The following is a 25,767-nucleotide window of genomic DNA, read 5'->3' on the forward strand; positions in this document are numbered from 1 at the left end:
TGAAGCCGGGTCCTTGTGCATTGTAACATGTGCACTCAACCAGATGTGCCACCACCAGGCCCTACAAAAAGCTATTATCCTCTAAAACTTTAATGTTCATCAGAGAACAGTTATAAAGTACAGAATCATATTTTAGGGGGCCGGGCAGTAGCACACCGAGTTAAGCACATGTAGTATGAAGCGCATGGAACACACAAAATCATATTTTACCTGTTGGTTTGTTTATTTTAACCAGAGCACTGCTCAGCTCTGACTTATGGTGGTGCCAGGGACTGAACCTGGGAACTCTGGGCCTCAGGTATGGAAGACATTTGCATAACCAATAAGGATCGCCATTATTCCCCAGCCCAGAATCATATTTTCTTTTTTAAATTTTTTGATTATCTTTATTTATTGAATAGAGACAGCCAGAAATTGAGAGAGTAGGATGAAATAGAGAGGGAGAGAGAGACACCTGCAGTACTGTTTCACTACTTGCAAAGCTTTCCCCCTGGGAACGGGGGGAGGGGGTAAGGGGGCTTGAACCTAAGTCTTTGCACACTGTAACACGTGCTCAACTAAGTGCACCACCAACCAGACCCCCAGAATCATATTTTCTGTTTTTTTTTTTTTGCCTCCAGGGTTATTGCTGGGGCTCAGTGCCCACACTACTAATCCACTGTTCCTGGAGGCTATTTTTTTCCCCTTTTGTTGCCCTTGTTGTTTCATCATTGTTGTGGTTATTATTGTTGTTATTATTGCTGTCATTGTTGTTGGATAGGACAGAAAGAAATTGAGAGGAGTGGGAGACAGGGGGAGAGAAAGATGAACACCTGCAGACCTGCTTCACCACCTGTGAAGCAACCCCCCTGCAGGAGGGAAGCTGGGGGCTCAAACTGGGATCCCTGTGCTGGTCCTTGTGCTTCGTGCCATGTGCACCTAACCTGCTGTGCTACCACCCAACCCCCCCAGAATCATATTTTCTAACATGCACTTGCATCTTGTTTGATTTCCTTCTGACTTTATTTCTATGTATGTACATATCAGCACAAGTCACACCTCAGTATACATAGAACTGGAGAGTCTGGGTTTTCCAGTTTAAGTGACACATGAAAATTTGCCAGCCTGCATTCAAGCATATGATGAAATTTTAGACCTGGATGTTGATGACTATATAAACTGCACCAAATAGCTGTAATATCTCCGCAACTTTCTGGTGCTGCCTGTTTAGACAAGTTCAGGTCATTTGCTTTACAAGTTGATTCATGTATCACCTTCTTTTTAAGACAGAGACAGAGAAGCAAGGGAGGGGATAAACAGAGGACCAAAGCTTCCTCTTGTGCCTCAGGACCCGCTGAGTAGTGCACACAGCAAAACAACACAGTATCCAAATGAGCTATTTTGCTGGCCTTAGTTCACCTTGGACTACTTCAACTCCCACAAACATTTGCCTCTGAATTCTGACCACCTGTTGTCCCCCCAACATGGCTTAGTGTAGAGCCCAAGGTCATTCACTGCTCTTTTTTCATTAATGAGTTACAAAATTATAAGATAATAAAAATATAACTTCACACACCACATTCCCATCACCTGAGTTCTGTGTCTCCATCTCCCTCCAGCAGAACCGTAATAGTTCTCCCAATATAACAAATATGATTTGGGTAGATATGTGTGTGTGTGTGTGTGTGTGTGTCCATTCATATCACACACACATATACACTCACACAAACACATATATACGGGCTGCAGAAATAGCATGATGGTTATGCAAATTAATTTCATGCCTGAGGCCCTACAGTCCCAGGTTCAACTCCCAGCACCACCATAAACCAAAGCTAAGCAGTGCTCTGGTCTCTCTCTGTATCTTTCTATATCTCTCGTTAAAATACAATTTTAAAAAATAGAGTCTCAGAAAGAATTTAAAGTGTGGGGGGGCTTGGTTTTTTACCCAGTTTTATTCACTTCTATGGCTCTGCCTTCATCTTCTTCCCAAGTCACAACCATACCTCTTCCTACTTCCAGGTGTCCTGCCCTTTTCCTCTTCCCTCTCACATCAGCAAAACAGCGCCTTCCTCCAGTGTTTTCCTGATTCTCTTCACTTTCATTGATGGTATAGAAACAAAGATTCCTGGGAGTCGGGCGGTGGTGCAGTGGGTTAAGCGCAGGTGGCGCAAAGCGCAAGGACTGGCTCAAGGATCCCGGTTCGAGCCCCCGGCTCCCCACCTGCAGGGGTGTCACTTCACAGGCGGTGAAGCAGGTCTGCAGGTGTCTGTCTTTCTCTCCTCCTCTCTGTCTTCCCCTCCTCTCTCCATTTCTCTCTGTCCTATCCAACAATGACATCAATAAAAACAATAATAACTATAACAATAAAAAACAAGGGCAACAAAAGAGAAAATAAATAAATAAATAAATAAATAAATGTTCAAAAAAAAGATTCCTGATGACAAACATTCCACCAGAGATTCAGAATCTTCTGGCTAACTCCCCCTAACCTTTCCCCCTCTGGCAGTGTGGACCAAAGTTCTATTTGAGGTGCAGAAGGCAAGTCATACCCTGCCCTTTAATATCTCATACAATGGGAGTCCCCAGGCTCTCATTCACAACAGATGCTCAGTGTGTGCTGACCACTTAGATTTTGACCCCTCAGGTGCAAGAATTTGACCAGCTCCACTGGGTCAGGACTGCAGGCTCCATGTTGAAATACCACAGCCTGGCACTTCCTCTCTTCTCTGGGTAATGGAGAGTCCGCTCCATGTAAAAGTCCTAAGCTATGGCCAAGGCTGCCATGGCTAAAGGGACTAATTCCTCTCCCATGCTGACGAGAGCTTGTTTGAGCTCATGAGCCTGACAATCACCCACCAGCCATGCTCCACTTCAAGACAGCAAGACAGAGAGTCCAGGTTCTAGTTCCAACAAGACAGGGTTCCAGTCACACAAACTGTAGTGGTCAGGCAGGGTGACAGAGACCCAGCTTGGGCCCCTCGGTGCCCCCAGTCAGTGCAGAGGGGATGTTCTCAGTGGCAGGCAGGGGACCCACTCTTCCATTCACAAAATGTCCAGCTGGCCTGCAGAGGCAGCTGAGTTGGCAAACTCTGGTCCAGACATTGAAGTCTAGACTCCTGGCTACAGCCTAGCTTACCACCTGCCAGGCGCCATCACCCCCACTCCCACCCCCAGCAGAAGATCTGTATTGGTCTCACCACCCACTAGGGTGCAGTCCTTGCACTGCCTAAGACACCTGTCTCCTCGCTGCTGGCTCCTAAAGGCTTCTGCCCACCTCCTCTGCTTCCCCTCTAGCAACTCACACATCTGGAAGATACTGTGTGGCACAGCACCCCTCTTCCCAGCCACATCTGTCCACTTGCACTGATCTCCATACTCAAAGGCAAGGTGAAGGCACCCAGCCAAGACCCCACTGGCTGACACATGGAGAAGGTGTGCTCCTAAGGGCAGGGACTTGGGCCCTGTCTCCAGCCTTTAAGGATGGGAGAAAATTAAAGATAATCCTTGCCATTTATTGAGTTACCTACACGCTGAGCATCTTAGGAATATTACAATGACTCCTAAATACCTTGACATGGTAGGCACAATTAATGACACATCCCTATTTTAGATGAAGAAACCGGGGCCAGGCGGTGGCACACCTGGTTAAGTGCACCCACTACAGTGCACACGGACCCAGGTTCAAGCCCCTGGTTTCCACCTACAGAGAGGTTAAACCACGTGCTAAGGTGGCAGTGCAGTATGCAGCAGAGAGGAGGTTCCAACCCACACCTCAGTAGGGGTGAGAACCTTGAATGCTGTGCCAACACTTATTTATTTATTTATTTATTTATTTATTTATTTATTTATTTTGGGTAGAGAAAGAGAAATTGAGAGGGGAAGGGGAGATAGAGAAGTAGGAGATACCTGCAGCACTGCTTCACTGCTCATCAAGTGTTGTATGCTTTACATTGGGTTCTAGTTCTCCCCCGCCAAGAGAATTGGATCAGTCCACATAGTTTCGCGGGCCTGCTTGGCCCCGCCCCAAAGGAACCCCGCGAGAGTTCCAGAGTTGAAGAGTTGCAGAGTTCGAGGGTTCCTGAGTTCCGGAGTAAGAGAGAGTGCTTGCGCCGCCGCAAAGAGGCAGCACAGTTCTGTTTGGTGATTAGTTTGGTTTAGTTTATGAATCGTTGTTCCTGAATAAAGAAATACAGCTTCCCTGCCCAGCCGTTGTCTCCGCGTCTCTGTTACCCGCCCGTGAAGCTATCCCGGCCAGCTAGAGCCAGCCCGAATTTTAACAACAAATGGCGCCCAACATGGGGCTGACCTGCGCATCTCTCAGATAAGTAAAGACAATTTGGCTACCTATGTACTATGGCCTTCTCTTCTGCTTGTGAAGAGATCTCCAAAGGCCTCTGCTCTTTCTTCATGAGACTGTTTTGCTGTTTCTGGAACATTTATCTCTGGACCACTCTGTGGTTTCCACTCGCTCGGGTGAACTCAGAACAGCCAGCGGGAAGAGCCAGTGGGCGGGAGGCGAGGCGCGGAGCTGCTGTTTCCACCTGGTTAAACAGCCAGCCAGCCGGCTGCACCCAGACAACCCCGCGCACCGCGCCCGCAGCCCCGCAGCCCGCAGGAGGCTGACGCCAGCACACAGGAGCCCAATGCCAGCACGCAGGAGCCCGATGTCAACACGCTGGAGCCCGATGCCACCACGCAGGAGCCCAATGCCAACATGCAAGAGCCCGATGCCACCATGCAGGAGCCCAATGCCAGCACGCAGGCCAGCCCCCAGAAGCCGGCTCTCCACCGCGTGGAGCAGGGCACTGGATGCGTGATCCCTCCACGCTGCTCGGCCACTGCGAGCAGGGCAGCAGACATGGCAGGGCCATGGGGCAGGGCCGCGGCGGCCTATCATGGCCGCCACCCCTGGGCACCTCGGCCCACGCCTTTTACAATGCTGTCCCGCCTGCCCTCTTGCTATAAATTCTAGAACGATCCCGGACCCCCGGGCTCCCTGCCGAAACTGGACACATGAAATCTCCAGCTGCCGGTCCGGTCTGAAGGCAGACAAGCTGGAGTATGCAGAGATTTGTGCAGAGATCGCAACCTGCAATTCCTAGAAGTGAAGCTGCACGGGAAGCCACCTCCAGATGGTGAACCCCCCCCCCAACAACTAAGACAGTACATATCTAAATTCGTGTTTGAAATGACATGTCTTCATAACAAAGGTTTCTCTCCTTGTGTATTAATGACCATGTTTATGTGTATGTTTAAAGTTTGGTAAACAGTAACTTTAAGGCTAAATTCTTACTAGTCAAAGTTAAATGAAAAAGGTTTTCAACGTAATTCTCATAAAGATAAAATTAACTTACATTTAAAGTCTAAGGTAAAAATTAGTTAACAATCAATATATTTTAACTAAGTTGGTCTAAACAAAAGGTTAAATAGACTTGTTGATATGTAAAACTCTCCATTACCTTCTCTATTAGAAATGGTAGATCGCACAATGGCTATGCTAATTATTCTCATGCCTGAGGTTTCCTTTCCTGAGTACAACTAGGGTGTGTCTCCATCTTGAATGGGTGTAACAAAAGGTTAAAAAGACGTTGTTGCTATGTAAAAGTCTCAAATTCCTTCTCTATTAAAACATTAAATTGTGCTGTGGATATGCTAATAACAAGTTTTGTTTCATAGTAAGTAAATTGCAGCCAGCTGCCTTTGGGACTCTAAGCCGTTCCCCGCCCCCATGCAAATGCCCGTCGAGGCAAGTAGCCCCCCAGAGGCAAGAAATGTTTTTTTTTAAGCTGATAAAGTTTAGCCCACAGAGACAAATATGGCCCCCTCAGGCCTTCCCTTGGCAGCACACTGGTTCTTGTTACTTGCTTACATGTTTCTCCATGCTTGTGCCAGTTTCTTTTTAAAAAATGCCTGTATGATAGAGGTTTCTGTTCACCCCACACCCTTGATAATATAGTCATTTAGTTAAAAAGAAAAGGGGGAATTGTTGTATGCTTTACATTGGGTTCTAGTTCTCCCCCACCAAGAGAATTGGATCAGTCCAGTTAGCTTCGCGTGCCTGCTTGGCCCCGCCCCGAAGGAACCCCTCGAGAGTTCCAGAGTTGAAGAGTTGCAGAGTTCAAGGGTTCCTGAGTTCCGGAGTAAGAGAGAGTGCTTGCGCCGCCGCAAAGAGGCAACACAGTTCTGTTTGGTGATTAGTTTGGTTTAGTTTATGAATCGTTGTCCCTGAATAAAGAAATACAGCTTCCCTGCCCAGCCGTTGTCTCCGCGTCTCTGTTACCCGCCCATGAAGCTATCCCGGCCAGCTAGAGCCAGCCCGAATTTTAACAACAATCAAGCTTCCCCCCTTACAGGTATGGACCATGGGTCTGAACTCAGGTCCTTGCGAATTATAAGGTATGCTCTCAACCACGCAAGCCATCATCCAACCCCTGGGGGCAGTGCTATTTTATTAGCAAGCAACACAGGATTCTGGAATTCCTTTACAGAGGCCTACTGCCACCAATTCATCAGATGAAAGCTCCGTCCCCAGCTCAGACACTTCCCTCTCAAACCAGTGATAATCTCCGAGTCTCATAAGGTGCATCTCAAAATGCCTTTGCTGAAAATCCCCACAAAGTACTTATCACTGTTCTCTCTTGCGCTCGCTCTCTCTGTCTCTTCCTCTCTCTCTTTCTCTCTCTCTCCCTCTCTCTCAGTCGAGGACAAAAGGTGACAGGGTCCTTGTCCTCTAGAAACACTACAGAAGAAGCAAAGAGTAAATAAGGCAGGCTGAGAGATCCCTGGGAGAGGCGGTAACCAAACTCATCTAAAAGGCTGAGTGTCCCTCCACTTCCTTGGTCACCACACTCTGTCCCCAAAGCTTCCACTTCAGATGCATCTGACTAATGACTGTTCAGAGAAACTGCTTGCCAGACTCTGAGTCCTTACTCAGGCAGCAAGCTCCATGGAAAGGAGTCCTGTGCTCGTGCGCACACACATACACACACACACACACACACACACACACACACACTGACACACACGGAGGCAACTACACTGTCATTTCTGCTCTCTTGCTATGTCCACAGTAAGATAAGTCAACAAATACCTGCCGGGAGCTAGGGGAGGGGGATGCATAGTAGTTTACACAACAGACTTTCAAGCCTGAGTCTCACAGGTTCCAGGTTCAAACCCTGACACCATAATAAACCAGGGCTAGGGCTGAGATTAAAAAACACAAAGTAAAACTTGGACTGGTTTGGCGTATTGCACTAAAGCAGGGGCCTCTGGGGAAGGAGGTGAGGGAAGGGGCTGTGGGGGTAGGGAAGGCCTGACTTGGTGCATGATGGTGTAAAGGAACCTAAGTTGGGGGTGACAGTGTTTTGTAGACACCTATGAGAAACTACCCATGTGTCAACAACAACTACATTACAATCCACTCACCCCAATAAAGATAATAATAATAATAAATACCTGCTGAGTCTAGACCTTTGGTTTTTTGTTGTTTGTTTGTTTTGTTTTGTTTTTTACCAGAGCACTGAACCTGGGACTTTGGAGCCTCAGACATGAGAGTCACTTTGCATATCCATTATACTATCTATCCACACCCTGCAGAGTCTAATTAAATGGGTCGGTTTACTAAATGTTTACAGTCTTGGGTTCAAATGTTATGTATGACTAGGCTAGCAAAATAGCTCACTTGGATAACGTCCTGCTTTGCCATGGGCAAGACTCAGGTTTGAAGACTAGAGGAAAAGTCAGGGCTGTGTGTGCACCCCCTCTCTCTTTTTCTTTCTCTCTCTCCCTTCTTCCTCCCCTCCCTCCCTCTCTGCCGGTCTCTCTTTTTCTATAGGAAAAGTCAGTCCAGAGCAGTAAAGCCGCAGCAATAATAAAAAACTAAATTAAATTTAAAGCCTAACTAAACTAAAAAAACAAACTATAAAAATCTATGGCCAGAGGTCGAGTGGTAGCGCAGCGGGTTAAGCGCACGTGGTGTGAAGCGCAAGGACCGGCCTAAGAATCCTGGTTTGAGCCCCCGGCTCCCCACCTGCAGGAGGGTTGCTTCACAAGCAGTGAAGCAGGTCTGCAGATGTCTGTCTTTCTCTCCTCCTCTCATCTTCCCCTCCTCTCTCCATTTCTCTCTGTCCTATCTAACAATGACGACATCAACAACAGCAGCAATAACAACAGCAACAATAATTTTTTTTTTTAAATCTATGGCTGGGGGTCGGGCGTTAGTGCAGCGGGTTAAGCGCAGGTGACGCAAAGCGCAAGGACCAGCATAAGGATCCTGGTTCGAGCCCCCGGCTCCCCACTTGCAGGAGAGTCGCTTCACAGGCAGTGAAGCAGGTCTGCAGGTGTCTATCTTTCTCTCCCCCTCTCTGTCTTCCCCTCCTCTCTCCATTTCTCTCTGTCCTATCCAACAATGGACGACATCAACAACAATAATAATCACAACAAGGCTACAACAAGGGCAACAAAAGGGGGAAGAAAAATGGTCTCCAGGAGCACTGGATTCATGGTGCAGGCACCGAGCCCCAGCAATAACCCTGGAGGCAAAAAAAAAAAAATCTATAGCCAATTTGAAGCAAATAATAAATGACACAATTCAAGTAAGGCAGTGTGCTGAGAGGGGCCTCCTGGCTGAGTGACTGGGAAAAGCTCACTCTGTCTCCCACCCTCCACTTGCTCCTCCTCTGAAGACAGAGGTGAGCTGTGCCTGGCAGCGAAGATCCCACAGGACAGCCCTTCAGAGCCTCCAGCACCAGGCCTAGCCAGAAGCTACCCGGAAGGTACCAGCTACTCCCACCTGGCCCCAGGGCTCATACATCCTCTGCGGCCAACAGATGACTGACTCCCCATGGGTGGGACTTGCTCAGTATTTTGCAGACCTCTTTGTCGTGACCCACAGCAAGGCACACACCTGACACTGCAAGTTGGCACAAACCAGACACTGGTACAGTGGAAGCCCCTAGAAATGCTTGTCGTGGTGAGGGCTGCACACTGGCATTCTACCTTTTCCAGTTTCATTTCTGAACTGAAAGTGCTGTTTCATTTGTGAACTTTCTGTTTCACCTCATTTCTAAAGTGGATCTCACCTGGGCCAGCAAAATAGCTCCTGTGGATAGTGTGCTGCTTTGCCACGTGTGTCACCCAGGTTTGAGCCTGGCCCTGGCCACACTGAAGGAAAAGTTCAGTGTCGGAGTCTGTCTCTGTCTCTGTCTCTGTCTCTTCTCTCTGCCTCACTGTCTCTATCTAAAAAAAATAATTAATAAAGGGGGAGCAGGTGGTGGCACACCCAGTTAAGCACATATAGTACTGAGTGCAAGTACTGAGCGCAAGGACCCATGCAAGGATCTGGGTTTGAGCCCCTAGTTCCCCACCTGCAAGGAGGACACTTCATGAGCAGTAAAGCAGGTCTGCAGGTGTCTGTCTGTTTCCCTCTCTATCTCCCCCTCCTCTCTCAATTTCTTTCTGTTTCTATTCAATAAAATGGAAAAAATGGCTGCCAGGAGCAATGGAATTTTAGTGTCAGCACCGAGCCCCAGCAATAACCCTGGAGGCAGAGAGGAAAAAAAACAAACAAAAAAAAGTGGATGCCACCCAGGACTTGGAAACACCCTGCCCACACTCACCCAGGGTATCAGAGCCACTCTCCACCGTCTCGTTGACCTTCCTGGCAACTCTGGCCACTGCCTCTCCCATTTTCTTCAGCATGCAGACACGGGCTCCTGCTGCCAGCCACCAGGCTGCTCTGCTGCTGTGTGGGCCTGCACCTGGGGAGGACACAGCGCTGTGAAGAGCCCGCCCACAACCAGGTCCCCACCTCCAGACCCACCCTCCCCCAGGTCACTCACCTCCTCACGAGGGGCCCAGAGTCCAGGCCGCATCCAGCTGGGCCTCTGTGGTTGATCCACCCAGCTGAGGAGGAGGCAGCCTGCCCTGCGGGTGTCCTGGAGGGACAGCACGTGTGAGCTGGCCAGAAGCACTGGCCAGGTAAGGTGTGGACTCAGGTACCCTGCTGTGACTCACTGACAGGCGGAGCAGTGGGGAGGAGGCGGGGCAGAAGCAGATGCAGTTTCAGAGCTGGCACCCTGTCTGCAAAACCTGCCCCCCACCCCAGACAACTGCTTCGGCTCCCTGTCCAGCCTACCTCCGCCAGGCGCCTCCTTCATGCCAAGAGGAGATAGAAAGGCAAATGAAATGTAGCCCTGCCTAGTCAGAGCTCACTGTCTGGCACTGGACGCCTATAAGAATTCCCTTACCGGGGCTGGCAGGAGGCTCACACAGCGGCGCACGCACATTACCCCGTGTCCGCATGGGGACCCGGCTTGCTAGTCACATGCGGCAGTGCCTGCAGGGGGGGAGCTTCAGGAGCAGTGGAGCAGTACTGTGGTGGCCCTCCTTCTCCCTGTCACTCAGCTTCTAGCTATCGGAGACAGGGAAATGACTCCCCAGGAGCAGTGGAATTGTGCTGGCACTGAGTCCCAGAGATAACCTTGTGGCAAAAAATAAAGGGGGGAGAATGACAACAACAACAACAAAAAGCCTTGAGAAACTATTCTGAGGCCCTGTCTTCATCTAAATAAAAGATTTAGTAATGCCCACTTCACTGGGTTACATAAGGATAGAGGCAAAAACTTTTACAGCCCAGAGTGTAGAACACTTAGGCTCTCAAAGGGAGCTAGTGGAGAGGATAAGACAGTATATATCCTGGGGCCCTATTTGGGAAATCCTGGGGTTCCCAAACAGACATGATGGGCCTAGACCTCGAAGAAGTCCCTCTTTCCATTGTTACCGGTCATCTCTGTCAGGAATAACAAAACAGACCCCTTTGTGGGTCCCCACAGGACCTTGCCCTCAACTTGGATCAACAATGGTAGAGAATGCTCCATCTTCCTAAGGGAGGATGGACTTTATGCTACACCTGAGGAAGATGGGTCCTGATATTGGGGCAGCTTGGAATCTTCCTACTCATGACCACAGAATGTGAGCTCAGATCTACAGGGATGCAGAGATAGGCTCCTAAGTTGAATATGGGCCCCAGATCACATCAAATCGATGGGGTTTACAGTCAACAATATTTATACACCTTTCTCATATTTGGGAGCTACTCTCTTCCCTGATCCAGCTTTCTGGTCCTTTTCCCAGCCATGGCATCATGTCCCCAGACAATAACTTGGATCCACCTGCAAATCAGATTTCAGGTTCAGGGGGAAAAAAAAAACTAGTATAGCCACAGGTCCTTTGGAACATAACTAAAATATAACTACTAGCTCTCTACAAAATGAAGGACCCCCTCCCCCCCAACTCTTCATCTGCACTACTCCAGCCTTTAGGTTCATGGTTAGTCAACAACTTGTTCGGCTTCATATGTTAACTCTACTTTCAGCCACCAGGTTCCAAATGCTAGCATGATGCCAATCAAAATTCCCTGGATAGATGACCCCACCAATGTGTCCTGGAGCTCTAATTTTCCAGAACCCCACCCCACTAGGAAAAGAGAGAGGTAGGCTGGGAGTATGGATTGAGCTGCCAATGCCCATGTTCAGTGGGGAAGCAATTACAGAAGCCGGACCTTCCACCTTCTGTACCCACAATGACCTTGGGTCCATACTCCCAGAGGATTAAAGAATAGGAAAGCTATGGGGGGGGGGATGAGATACAGAGTTCTGGTGGTGGGAACTGTGTGGAGTTGTACCCCTCTTATCCTATGGTTTTGTCAATGTTTCCTTTTTATGAAAAAAAAAAAAAAAGACAGTACATATCCAGATGCAATGTTGGCATTTGGTCCCAGTTTCAGATTCATGTGACTTTAAAAAAAAAACAATGGTGTGCAACTCATCTTTAAGGAATGAGTAGAATCTCCACCTCTCCACCTCCAGGAAGTCTTCCCTAATTGCCCCAGCTTTTATTCTTCTCTCTTCCTTCTAAGTCTTAGCAGCACTTCATACCTCTGCTTGAAATGCCTTGGCTGCCACCAACTAGGGCAGTGATGCCTTGGGTCAAACAGTTCACTGATGAAAACCTGACAGATTAAAAACCTCATCCCAGGTGACAAGTTCAGACATCCTATGACACATGACAGAAAACAGACAAGAAGCAGGAACAGAAAGTCTGGAAGTTAAAGCAAATCACTAAGAGAAGCGTACCTGACATTTCAGGAGATGCTCTGGACAGGTGTGCCCTCAATTCGCAGGACGTTCCTACTGTCTAAATCACTACCTTTGTTAATTGACCACGAATCCAGCCTCCCTTCAACACTGCCCTTCACTGCAGGGAGAATGCCTTCATGAGGCCCAGCTAACAGTTCACCTCCCAGGTCAAATGACTGAGGGCTGTCACTTTTGGCACAGGCAGGACTATGAGATGGAAGGATGGCAATGCCATGTGAGTGTAAGTCCCAAGATGGGGTAAAGGAGTCCCAGAACTGGTGACCTGGGGGGGGGGGGGTACAGTAGGCAAAGTGTTAGACTTGGCCTCTCAAGTATGAGAGCCCTGGTACTGCACAGCCCAGAGTGATGGATGCTATGGTTCTCATTCATTCTCTCTCCTCTCTATTTTCTCTTCTCTTCCTCCTCTTCTTCTTCTCCTTTTCCTTCTTCTCTCTCTCTCTCTCTCTCTCCCTCCTTCCCTCCCTCCCTCCCTCATCAATAAACCCATCTAAAAAAGTAAGCAAATGGGAGTCAGGCAGTAGCACAGCGGGTTAAGCGCACGCGGCGCAAAGCTTAAGGATCCCGATTCAAGCCCCCGGCTCCCCACCTGCAGGGAGTTGCTTCACAAGCGGTAAAGCAGGTCTGCAGGTGTCTATCTTTCTTTCCCCCCTCTGTCTTCTCCATTCTCCATTTGTCTTTGTCCTATCCAACAACAACAATGACAATAAGTACAACAATAAAAGAACAAGGCACAAAAGGGAATAAATAAATAAATAAATATTTTTTAAAAAGTAAGTAGAGTCCCAGAATTGAGGGAGGAATAGACCTGGGTAAAGGGAGCCTGAAGTTTGCCTCCAGAAGAGCAGCTATCACGCTGTCCCCAATCACTCAGCCCAACACTGGGTCTCTGGCAAAAGAGAATTCAAGAATTTATGTTAACAGGAGGCCAGAGAGAAAAGGGTTAAGAGGTAGAGGGGAAAAGTAAAGAAAGTTGCTCCCTTTTTATTTTAAAGTGTTTCCGAGGAAGCTGGACAATGCACATCTGGTTAAGCGCACATAGTATGAAGCACAAGGACCCATGCAAGGATCCCAGTTCGAGCCCCCCTGCTCCTCACTTGCAGGGGGGACACTTCACAAGCAGCGAATCAGATCTGTTGGTGTCTTTTTCTCTCCCTCTCTATCTTCCCTTCCTCACTCAATTTCTCTGTCCTAACAAAATTTAAAAAGGGAAAAAAAATGGCTACCAGGAACAGTGGCTTCATAGTACCAGCACCAAGCCCCAGTGATAACCCTGGAGGAAAAAAAAAAAAAAAGTGTTTCTGAGAAGAATAAAAAACTTTTTAATCAACACGCCAAAACCACCATGGCTGCCTAATCTCATGAGTTCCACAATCACACTATTTGTGGGAATATTCAGCATTCAAGGCAACTCTCCTTGAACCAGAACCCAATCACAGGTCACCAAGAAAATCCCACACATCCAAGTTCCTGACTTCTTTAGGCAACTGGTACACTCAACATACAGGGACCATGGTAGTAGAGCTGAGGGGGTACAACTGGTTGAGTGCACACGCTACAGTGCTCCAGGACCCAGGTTCAATACCCTGACACCCACCTGCAGTGGGAAGTTTCATGAGCTGTGAAGTTAGACTGCAGATGTTTGTCTCCCTTCTCTGCTTCCTCCTTCTGTCTCAGTTTGTCTCTAGCCAATAAATTAAAAAATTAGAAAAATAAACATATTACCACCAGGGTTGGAGGTAGCAAAAAGTCTGAGTGTCTCAAAGCGGAGAAACAGGAAGCAACAGCACACGTGGGTCTGAGTGTGGGTTACTCTAATCAGAAGGCCTTTTCTTCGTGAGAACTACAGCGGTTATCTTTGCGAGGTGAGCGGGGAACACAGAACGTTCATGGTGAGTGTGGTATGAAGTGATACCGCGTAGTCTTACAATCTTGTAATCACACACACACACACACACACACATAATTTAAAAATAAAAATAAAATCTATTTTTTTTGCCTCCAGGGTTATTGCTGGGGCTCAGTGCCTACACCATGAATCCACTGCTCCTGGAGGCCATTTATTCCCCTTTTGTTGCAGATGGGGAGCCGGGGGCTCAAACCGGGATCCTTAAGCGGGTCCTTGCACTTTGCGACTGGTGCACTTAACCCACTGTGCTACCACCCGACCGCCACAACATCTGTTTTTTAAAAAAGAAAGGGTGGGGGGTTGGGCGGTAGCGCAGCGGGTTAAGCGCATGTGGCGCAAAGCGCTAGGACGGGTGTAAGGATCCCGGTTCGAGTCCCCGGCTCCACACCTGCAGGGGAGTCGCTTCACAGGCGGTGAAGCAGGTCTGCAGGTGTCTGTCTTCCCCTCCTCTCTCCATTTCTCTCTGTCCTATCCAACATCGAACAACATTAACAACGGCAATAATAGTAACCACAACGAAGCTACAACAAAAGGGGGAAAAAATGGCCTCCAGGAGCGGTGGATTCATGGTGCAGGCACCGAGCCCAGCAATAACCCTGGAGGGAAAAAAAAGAAAAAAGAAAGGGTGGTCTTTTGCCCTACATCCTGGAAACCCTTCAGAAACCCTTCAGTGGTCACACTGCGGTCCCTCACCCCTCTGCACACCCAGTTCTCTGCCCTGGAAATGTGTATCATGGAGTCAGAAACTGTTTAAACTCAACATCACCTCAGCACCTTCTGTATGGCCCCCAGTGCAAAAAAAAAAAAAAAAAAAAAAGGTACAGACACAGGTTAAAAACCAAAATAAATGTCCCACGAGGTCGGAGCAACCCTACGACAAGAAGCAAAGTGAACCAAGTGCTCATAGAGCCATGACACCAGGCCCAGAGACTGTGTGTGTCTACCATAAAGGCGCACGACAAGGCTAGGAGACAGGAGACAAGAGGAATACCAAAGAGATGAAGGAAAGATGAAGACAGGCAGGCAGCAGATTACTGGGGGGAGGACTTAGATGTCTGCCCTGTTTCTCACTAAGGAACTAGGGGAAGCTCTGCTATCCTCTTTCTTTCTTTCTTTCTTTCTTTCTTTCTTTCTTTCTTTCTTTCATTTTATGTATTTACTGAGGAGAGAGAGAACCAAAGCCATCAGTCTGGCACATGGGCTGCCAGGGATCGAACTTAAGACCTCATGTTTGAGAGTCCAAGGCCTTATCTACTGATACTATGCCACCTTCTGAACTACCCTATTTATTTACGTATTTATTTGCACCCTCAGTTTTGCTGGAGCCTTGTACCTATATGATTCCTCTTTCCCTCTCTCTCTCTCTCTCCTCTCCCTGCCCCCCCCTTTATTCCATCTAGGAGTGAGAGACAGAAAAAGAGGCAGATAGGAGAAAGACCACACTGCTCTACCACTCATGAAACTTCCCCTGTGCATGGTGCTTTCATGAACCCAGGTCCTTGCTCATGATAAAGGTTGTACTCTGCTGAATAAGCTATCTCCTGGCCCCCGGAAAACTCTTTTTTTGTTTAAAGAGCTTAGTTAGAATCTAGGCAGTGGTGTAGCAATGCACCTGCTAAAACATGCATGTTACAATGCACAGGACTCAGACTCTAGTTCCTGGTACCCACCTGCAGGGTAGAAGTGTCTTCACAAGTGGTGAAGCAGTAGCACTGTGAGTGTCTCTCTCTGCTTCTCTATCTCCCCCTTCTAACTCAGTTTCTTTCTGTCTCTATCCAATAAATAAATAAGTCAAACAGGGCTTGATCCAACCAGAGTTTTGGAAAGTTATTAAGGTCCTGAGAAACTTCATTTGTAAAACAGAAATTCCATCTTCCTCACTAGGTTATTTTGAAAAGTAAACGGCATAAAACTTATATGTATGTATGCACAAATAACCCTTGAGAAAGTCTTCACAAACCATTGAGGGCTGCCCACATTAAGGCGTTACTGAAATGTGACTAGACAGATAGTGATAATAAAGATAGAGTACTGAATGGGGGGGTGTGGCCAAAGTTGTCCTGTTTTGTGGGAGCTGACAATCCCGCTTCCTATATCTGTAACCGGTTTTCACCTGGACACAAGACTAGAGGAGGGGGCAGTTCTTGCTTAAACCCTGATCACAGCTCTGAGCTCCCTCCCTTACAAGTGAGAACTATACCTTATCTTTAGGCCCGAGATCTTTGCAAAGGAGCTGCCTCAACACCCTGTCCGCACCAGCTGCTCCTATATTTAGTTACTGGTGTGGTCACTTGGGAACTTTAGAGCCTGGCAGCAGCTTCGAAGGGCAACTCGAGCCTCCTGAGCCATGGGTGCAAGCTCCCCCACCGCTGACTCCCAGTTCCTCTGGACTACTGTCAAGCGGCAAGGTGGTAGGGAGACCAGCCCGGTTGAATCCAAGCAACCAGGAAGGCCTAGAAGAGAACTGACCCACTTTTCCACCGAAAGGGAAGAACCCCACTAAGGCATGAGCAGGGCGGGCTGTACCTTGTTTTGGAGTCATGAGGTCCACAGGGCCCCCCTACTAGTGGCACCCAGTGATCCTTGGGGTGCGCCTGCCAGCAGAGCAGAAGGGCCCTCCTCACCTGTCTGCCTGACCTCCAGACCCGTAGCCAATGGCTCCTAGCTGATAGCCCTCTGCTCAGCCAGCAGGCTGGGACAAGGGAGAAAAAACAGGCAGCGGGCTGAATGCTGGTGACCACAGAGGGCCGAGAATACTGCGCCGCCCGCCAAAAGGCTCACTCCCTGCCGGGCACCTGCAGCTTCCCTGAACCAAAGCAAACCTCAAAAAGATCGCTTTGGGGACGAAATGCAGTACAGCTTCGCTCAGCGGGGCTACCTCCCTTGGGGAATGGAGGCCGCCCGGGGCTACTTCCCTAGCAAGGCTCCCTACTCCCTGGCACCGCTGCACCCACACCCCCGAACCAGCTGGAGTGCAGCGGCGGTCTGCCAGCAGGAGCAGGAGCAGGCGCAGGAGCAGGCGCAGCGCCGAGCCCGGGGCACTGCGGAGGTCACTGCTGGTGCACCGCGACTCCTTCCACCGGGCGACCTGGGGGAGGGGACACTGCAGAAGCCTGAGCACTTCTCTCCCTTTCTCTCCCAGCCCCTCCAGCGTTTAGCCTCAAACTACATTTACTTTGTGGGGCCCTGCTCCAGGCTGCTTTCGGCTCCACTTACGGCGACAATGCCTCCTAGCGCCCTGCGCAGCGCAGTCACGCTCCCTCGGCCACCGGCGGCGCCCCATGCAATAGCGGCGAGTCCAAGCCGGCAGGGAGGGGCGCGAGGGGCAGCGGGAAGTGCGCGCAAGGCCACTCGACCAATCACCGCGTCGGGAAAGGCACGTGGGCGGGGCAGACATTGGGGCGGGGCCTCCTATAGCCAATCAGTGAGCCTGTCTTCACGCCATACCCAGGAGCTGCGCACACCACAGGGTGGCTCCCACCCTCTGGTCGGTTGGGTGGATCCGCTTTGTGTGAGGCTTCTGGGGAGGGCAAGAGGGTTGGCAGACCCGAGGTGTACATGTGAACGTGCATCGGATTAAGTTTGTTCTGTTCCGGCAGACTGTTCTATTTGCTCCAAACCAAACAGACCCCGTCACTTCTGTTTCACTTAAAAGCTTAGCATATCTAAGGCAACTTTCTGAATGAATGTTTTCTCTTCCTGCTATGGTAGATGCAGACCTGAGACAGAACAGTGCTCCCATGCAGGTAGTAAGAGCTCAGTAGTATTACCGAAGACTGATGACCCTAGCCTGGAGTTTCCCACATTCATGCATAACCTCAGCCCTCTCTCTTAAGAATTTCATCCTGGACTGTACATGGATAAGACTTCCCCAAATAGATCAAAGCTTGGCATATGGTTAAGTGCACTTATCAGTGAGGTTTCTGTTTATTTTTGCTGTATCCTGAAGCATCTCCAAACTTTGAAGTATTTAGTTCATTGGTTTATATGTCAACATTAGGCTGGACTCATCTGGACCCCCTTATGCAGTGACTAGATCAGTAGCTAGCCAGTGAGGCTAACCATCTCAATGAGACAAATCCTAAAATGGCTATTGAAAAAGTGTTTCTCAAACCTGTTTTGTTAAACCACCTTCCAGATATTGTATCTGCTGTATCTGAGCCCCACCCAGTGGCGAGCTGGAGTTACTTGTTTAGACCCACGGAGCTCATTCTACATCTTTTTCCAACACTATCTTCAATGTAGGAATTCAAGGTGACTTTTGGAAATAGTGAGAATTTATACTGTGGAAACTGACTACAAAACAGGACTTTCCTTTTTTCCAAAGAAAGTTTACCAGAACACTATGTATACTATTATTTACTTATTTTTATTTACCCTTTAAATTGACTCACTTCTCCCTCCCTTCCCACCCTATGCTGGGGCCTTTAGCTTGCACCAGTCTACCCATGAGACCAATTCTTTTTTCATTCTTTTGATTTCACGTAGACAGGCAAGCACATTGAGGGAGAGATACCACAGTACTATTTTATCATCCCAGGAACAACTTCAATACTGTAGTGTTTCCATGTGGTGCCAGAACTTTGTGCATGGTAATGTATGTTCCCTACCCAGTAAAAGATCTCTGGCTCCTGAGGGGTCAGGCGGTAGCTCCGCGGGTTTAGCGCATGTGGCACGAAGCGCAAGAACCGGCATAGGGATCCTGGTTCTAACCCCTGACTCCCCACCAGCAAGGGAGTCACTTCACAGGCGGTGAAGCAGGTCTGCAGGTGTCTTTCCCCCTCTCTGTCTTCCCCTCCTTCCTCCATTTCTCTCTGTCCTATCCAACAATGACATCAATAACAACGATAATAATGACCACAACAATGGTAAAACAACCAGGGTAACAAAAGGGAAAAATGGCCTCCAGGAGCAGCGGATTCGTGGTGCAAGAACCGAGCCCCAGCAGTAACCCTGGAGGCAAAAAAAAAAAAAAAAAAAAAAAAAAACTCTGGCTCCTGACTTTTTTTTTTAACTTAAAAATGTTTTCTTTTAATTTTTTATAATTATTTATTTATTTTCCTTTTTGTTGCCCTTATTTTTTTGTTGTTGTTGTTATTGATGTCATCTTTGTTAGATAGGACAGAAAAAAATGGAGAGAGGAGGGGAAGACAGAGAGGGGGAGAGAAAGATAGACACCTGCAGACCTGCCTCACCGCCTGTGGGTGGGGGGCCAGCGGCTCGAACAGGGATTCTTACGTGGGTCCTTGCACTTCATGCCATGTGTGCTTAACCCGCTGTGTTGGCTGCCCGATTCCCAAAAATGTTTATTCTATCGTCAGCAAAATAGCTCATATGGCTAGAGTGCTGCTTTGTCATGTGCACAGTCCTCATTCAAGCCTGATTGCCCACCGCATGGAAGGAAGCTTTGGTAACTATGGTCTCTTTCACTCTTCCTCTTTGCCTCTCTCTCTTTTTTAAATTTTTTTTTTATTTATTGGATAAAGACAGCCAGAAACGGAGAGGGAAAGGGGAGATAGAGAGGGAGAGAGACAGAGAGACACCTGCAAGCACTGCTTCACTCCTGGCAAAGCTTTCCCCCTGCAGGTGGGGACCGGGGGCTTGAACCTGGGTTCTTGTGTATTGTAGCATGTACACGCGACCAGGTGCGCCACCACCCGCCCACCCCTTGCCTCTCTATCTCGATCTAAAAATATATTTATTTTACCAGGATTTTTTTTTTTTTTTTTTTTTTGGTCTCCAGGGTTATTGCTGGTGCTAGGTGCCTGCGCTACAAATCTACTGCTCCTGGAGGCTGTTTTTTCCCTTTTGTTGCCCTTGTTGTTTATCATTGTTATTGTTGTTGTTGTTGTTGTTGTCATTGTTGTTGGATAGGACAGAGAGAAATGGAGAGAGGAGGGGAAGACAGAGAGGAGAGAGAGATAGACACCTGCAGACCTGCTTCATCGCATGTGAGGCGACATCTGCAGGTGGGGAGCCGGGGACTTGAACAGGGGGGGCTTGAACCGGGATCCTTCAGCCATTCCTTGTGCATTGTGTCACATGTGCTTAACACACTGCGCGGAAAACACTAGAAGAAGAAGAACACACTGCGCCACCACCCAGCATCCCCAGGAAATTTTATATCACAACCACAATAGAAACCATTTTCAACTGCCACATAAATATACAATATATGCTGGGTACACCCCGTAGAAAGCACACATTGCCATGTGTAAGGAACGGGGTTCCAGGCCCCCCTCCCCCCATACCCATCTGCAGGGGAGTGAGGAAAGATTCACAAACAGTGAAGTAGTGAAGCAGTGCTGCAGGTTTCTCTCTTTCTCCCATCTCTCCCTTCCCTCTCAATTTCTCTCTGTCTATATAAAAACAAATAAATAAATAGTCACCAAGAGCAGTGGATTCCTTGTGCAGGCACCAAGACACAGCAATAAAAAAAGAAAAAAATACAATAAAAATGCAACAATATTATTAAGTTCTAGCAAATTACTGTAGCTGTTAAAGACCTACATTGAGGGGCCAGGGGGTGGCGTGCCTGGTTGAGCGCACATTACAATGTACAAGGACCTGGGTTCGAGCCACCAGTCCCCACCTGCAGGGGGAATGTTTTGCAAGTGGTGAAGCAGTGCTGCAGGTGTTTCTCTGTCTCTCTCCCTCTCTATCACCCCCTTCCCTCTTGATTTCTGGCTATCTCTATCCAATAAATAAATAAAGATAATTTTAAAAAGACCTACATTGAGGGCCTTTCCTTTCATGTTGTTGTTGCTGTTTGTTTGTTTGCTTTTATCTCTTTATTGGAGGATTAGTGGTTTATAGTTGACAGTAAAATACAATAGTTTTTACATGCATAACATTTTCCAGTTTTCTATTTAACAATTCAACCCCCACTAGGTCCTCTGCCATCATGATCCAGGACCTGAACCCTCCCCTCTCATCCCAGAGTCTTTAACTGGTGCAATACACCAACTCCAGTCCAAGTTCTGCTTAGTGTTTTTCCTTCTCATCTTGTTTTTCAACTTCTGTCTAAGAGTGAGATCATTCCGTATTCATCCTTTTGTTTATGACTTATCTCACTTAACATGATTCCTTCAAGCTCCATCAGGGATAGGGTGAAGGTGAACTCACCTTTTTTTTTCTTTTTTATTCAACTTCTATTATTATTATGATGATTTAAATACTTTCTTGCCTCCAGGGTTATTGCTGGGCTCAGTGCCTGCACCATGAATCCACTGCTCCTGGAGGCCATCTTTTTCCCCATTGCCCTTGTTGTTGTAGCCTTGTTGTGGTTATTATCATTGTTGTTGTTGATGTCATTCATTGTTGGATAGGACAAAGAGAAATGGAGAGAGGAGGGGAGAGAAAGACAGACACCTGCAGACCTGCCTCACCATTTGTGAAGCGACTCCCCTGCAGGTCGGGAGCCAGGTGCTCAAACCGGGTCCTTGCGCTTTGCACCACGCGCACTTAACCCGTTGTGCTACCGCCCGACCCCCGATTTTAATTTTTATTTATAAAAAGGAAATACTGACAAAAACCATAGGGTAAGAGGGATACAACTCCACACAGTTCTCACCACCAGAACTCCTTATCCCATCCCCTCCCCTGATAGCTTTCCTATTCTTTATTCCTCTGGGAGTATGGACCCAGGGTCATTGTGGGATGCAGAAGGTAGAAGGTCTGGCTTCTGTAATTGATTCCCTACTGAACATGGGTGTTGACAGGTCGATCCATACTCCCATCCCGTCTCTCTCTTTTCCTAGTGGGGTGGGGCACTGGGTAAGCGGGGCTCCAGGACACATTGGTGGGGTTGTCTGCCCAGGGAAGGCTGGTTGGCATCATGTTAGCATCTGGAACCTGGTGACTGTACAAAATGGAGGGGTCCCCCCCAACTCATCATCCGAACCATTCCAGCCTTTAGGTTCATGATTAATCAACAATTTTTTTGGCATTATATGTTGACTCTTTTTCAGCCACCAGGTTCCAGATGCTACCATGATGCTAACCAGCCTTCCCTGGGCAGACAACCCCACCAATGTGTCCTGGAGCCCCACTTCCCCAAAGCCCCACTCCACTAGGGAAAGGGAGAGGCAGGCTGGGAGTATGGATCAACCTGTCAATGCCCATGTTCAGCAGGGAATCAATTACAGCAGCCAGACCTTCCACCTTCTGCACCCCACAATGACCTTGGGTCATTACTCCCAGAGGGATAAAGAATAGGAAAGCTATCAGGGGAGGGGATGGGGTAAGGAGTTCTGGTGGTGGGAATTGTGTGGAGTTGTACCGCTCTTATCCTATGGTTTTGTCAGTGTTTCCTTCTTATAAATAAAAGTTAAAAAAAAAAATAATACAAATGCAGATTAAAAAAAAAGAATATAGTTCTCACCTTTTGTGGGGGAGGAGGAGGAACTGTACTGCATCAAGGAGAAATCCAAGTTGGACAGAACTAAGCAGAGTTTCAAGGACAGATTGCACCCACTTTGCCTGCCAAATGCAAAACTAATAATAATGCTTGAATAAATTACAAAAGGTGGGTTGGAAGAGAGAGGTGAGAGGTGCCAAGTTCTGGGGAGAAAGACTAAAGAAATATCTGAAGCTCGAAACTGGGAATAAGAGAGGAGAAGCTAGTCAGGCAGGGAAAGTAGGGCTGGTTCCCAAAAGGTGAGGGGCCTAGAGAGAGTCAGTGCCAGATCTGCTGTAGGAAGGTGGAGAATGGGAGGAATAAGAACTGTGGGGATTGGTAATTCAAAAGTTGTTCCTGGGGGTGCCAGCAGGTGGTTCATCCAGTAAAGCTCACAGCACACACATTACCAGTTCAGCCCCAGTCTACCACATAGAAGCATCTTTAAAGGGGAAGCAAAACAAGCAGTGAAGTAGTATTGTGGTATCTCTCCTATCTATCTATCTCTGTTTCTCATGCTCTACCTAAAAGGGTGAGGGAAAAAAAAAAGTCTAACAGAAGTAGTGGAATCATACAGGTGTCAAAACCCGGGGATAACCTTGTGGCAAGACAAAGTTTTTTTTTTTACTAACTCTTTGTTTTTGTTTACAACTCTTAACAGAACCAGGACACAATAACAAAGCAGCAAGACCAGCAATATATGTATATATGGTGACTGGTAGGCACCAGGTGTTGTTCTAAGCATTTCATACATGTCTACTCATTGAATCCTCACGATAACCCTTAAGAGCCTCCAAAGTCTGTCTATTGAATCATCAATCCACAGACTTTAATCACAGTGGAAATAAGATAGGATGTGCAGTCACTTTGATGCTTGCCCTGAGCAGAGTTCTTTATGGAATCCTCCTCTTCCAACCCTGTTGGGTAGTATGCCAGCTCCCTCCCCCCCCCCACCCCCCCATCCCACCCCCACTTCTGTCTCTAATCCTACTTAACTAAGCACCGGTATGCCTGTATGAGATTGGTTTGATCCCACGGAAAGCTGTGGTCTATTTACATAAATCACTAACTATGCACCACCCTCCATCCAGAGCATTGGTGGTTCAGTGGTAGAATTCTCACCTGCTCCGCCCCCTCTCCTTGTCACACCCTGATTTTCACCAGTCACTTTTCTCTCCACCCTCTCTACATCACATCCTGTTCACACCCTACTTGGAAAGTATATATAAGGACAGGATTGTTCGTTTTAGTTTAGTTTTAGTTTAGCTTAGCTTGGCTTAGATTGTGCTGCGTTCCGCATGAATAAAGAGATACTGCCTACAGCTCAACCATGAGTCCCGGGTCGTCTGTCTCCCGTCAGTGAAGTTCAGCCCGACACAACCCCTCCAGATAACCCCAGAGTGTTAAAGAATAGGAAAGCTATCAAGGGAGGGGATGGGATACAGAGTTCTGATGGTGGTAATTGTGTGGAGTTGTACCCCTCTTATCCTATGTTTTTGTCAGTGTTTCCTTCTTATAAATAAAATAAAACAGGTGAAAAAAATCCCTTTGGGGGAGTCCGATGGAAGTGCAGTGGATTAAGCGCACATGGCACAAAGCACAAGGAACGGCATAAGGATCCTGGTTCAAGCCCCCCGGCTCCCCACCTGCAGGGAAGCCACTTTACAGGGAGTGAAGCAGGTCTGCAAGTGTCTATCTTTTTCTCCCCCTCTCTGCCTTCCCCTCCTCTCTCCATTTCTCTCTGTCCTATCTAACAACCATGACATCAACAGCAACAAGAATAATAACTACAACAATGAAAAACAACAAGGGCAACAAAAAGGGGGGGGAAATCCCTTTGGGTCCTCTTGAGAATTCTATGTTTTCCCCTGTAAGAATTCTCCGGCCAAGATACTACCTCAGTGCTCATCACAATGGTCTAGCTCATCTGCCTCTTCTATCTTATTTTTTCCCCAGTGGGGTTATCACTGGGGCTTGGTGCCTGCATGGCAAATCTGCCATTCCCAGTGTTTTGTTACTATTGTGGTTTTGTTTGTTTTTAGATAGAGACAGAGAGAAATTCAGAGGCAAGGGGGAGGGAGAGGGAAATAGAGAAACAGACAGCACTGATTCAGTGCTCATGAAGTTTCCTCCCCTGCATGTGAAGACTAAGGGCTTGAACCCCAGTCCTTGCACAAGGTAATATGTGCGTTCCACCAGGTGCACTGACACCCATCTCCTTTTAGCCTGAATACCCCATCCTAGAAATATAGGCATACTGTTAAATCTCAGGTCACTAGAAGACACAAAAGCCCCTTTAGGAGAACTGTCAGGTTTTATCTACCCTCAAGTCGCCCTTCAGAGCCTAGCACACAACTAGTGTCTCAAACTAGATGACTATTTTTCGATTTCATAGGTCATTACCCAGGAGCAGGCTGGGAGTTCAATTTAGTGACTGTATTAGCTACTTACTGCTTCATAACAAATTATCTAAAACTTAGCAGTTAAAGACACAACATACCTTATATTAGGGTTTCTGTGGTCAGGAATTTAGGCATGGATCACCTGGGCATTTGGGCTCTGGGTCCCTCACTAGTCAGCTTGACCAGAAAGTATCCTCTTCCTAGCCACTCACATGACTGCTGGAAGGATTCAGGTTCTGTAAAGCCTCAAGTCCACGTAAGCTGTTTGCAAGAATCTTAGTTTGGTTTTCTGTATACTTCTTTGCAGCCTGCATCCACAGCACTGCACCCTGCTTTACCTGAGTGAGCAAGGGAGAAGGCAAGAGAGACATATATCATGAAATATCAGCTTTATAACTGCAAGTGGCATCTTTTCACGTTGACTGGATTCTTTTCATTAGAGTAAGCTAGTCACTAGGTCTGGCCTATGCACAGAGGGAGAGAATTGGATCGGATAAGTATTTCAGGAGGCTGGAATCATTGGAAGTCATTTCAGAAACTATAGCCACAGTGGGTAGAGTCATACATTTGTGAGGAAATTCTTTTTTAAATTATATTATTTATTTATTATTGGATAGAAACAGAAGTTGAAAGGAGAGGAGGAGGAAGAGAGGGAAAGAGTCAAAGAGACACCTGCAGCCCTGTTTCACCACTTGTGAAGCTTTCCCCCTGCAGGTGGGGACCAAGGGTTAGAACCTACATCCTTAATGTGTGTGCTTAACCAGGTGTGCCACTGCCTGGTCCAAACTTCTTTGTCTGTTTATTTGTTTGTTTTTATTTTTGCCTTCAGGGTTATCACTGAGGCTCCATTCCAGGACTACGAATCCACTGCTCTTGGTAGCCATATCTCTCTCTCTTTCTCTTTTCTATTTCATTTGATAG

The 25,767-nt window shown here is 47.7% G+C and overlaps 1 protein-coding gene across 12 annotated transcripts in view; it reads right to left on the reverse strand.

The window, feature by feature from the left end:
- LRRC20 (leucine rich repeat containing 20) overlaps positions 1-17,387 on the reverse strand; it is a 118,669-nt gene extending 101,282 nt beyond the window's left edge. For 2 of the 12 annotated variants that reach the window (XR_009551692.1, XM_060198512.1), the window contains exons 1-2: positions 17,263-17,345; positions 9,600-9,740 (exon numbers count right to left, since the gene is read on the reverse strand). Coding sequence is in view for 10 of the 12 variants with exons in the window: in XM_060198512.1 (XP_060054495.1) it covers positions 9,600-9,740; positions 17,263-17,329 (208 nt within the window). In the remaining 2 variants the exon portion in view is untranslated. Of the gene's footprint in view, positions 1-9,599; positions 9,741-9,821; positions 9,996-12,726; positions 12,763-16,572; positions 16,593-17,221 lie in introns of those variants that run through there. The other 10 variants (XM_016188579.2, XM_016188578.2, XM_060198712.1 and 7 more) reach the window with 10 other exon arrangements.
- Positions 17,388-25,767: the final 8,380 nt, after the last annotated feature.

Source organism: Erinaceus europaeus, chromosome 1 (assembly GCF_950295315.1).
Source record: "Erinaceus europaeus chromosome 1, mEriEur2.1, whole genome shotgun sequence".
Lineage (NCBI taxonomy): Eukaryota > Metazoa > Chordata > Mammalia > Eulipotyphla > Erinaceidae > Erinaceus > Erinaceus europaeus.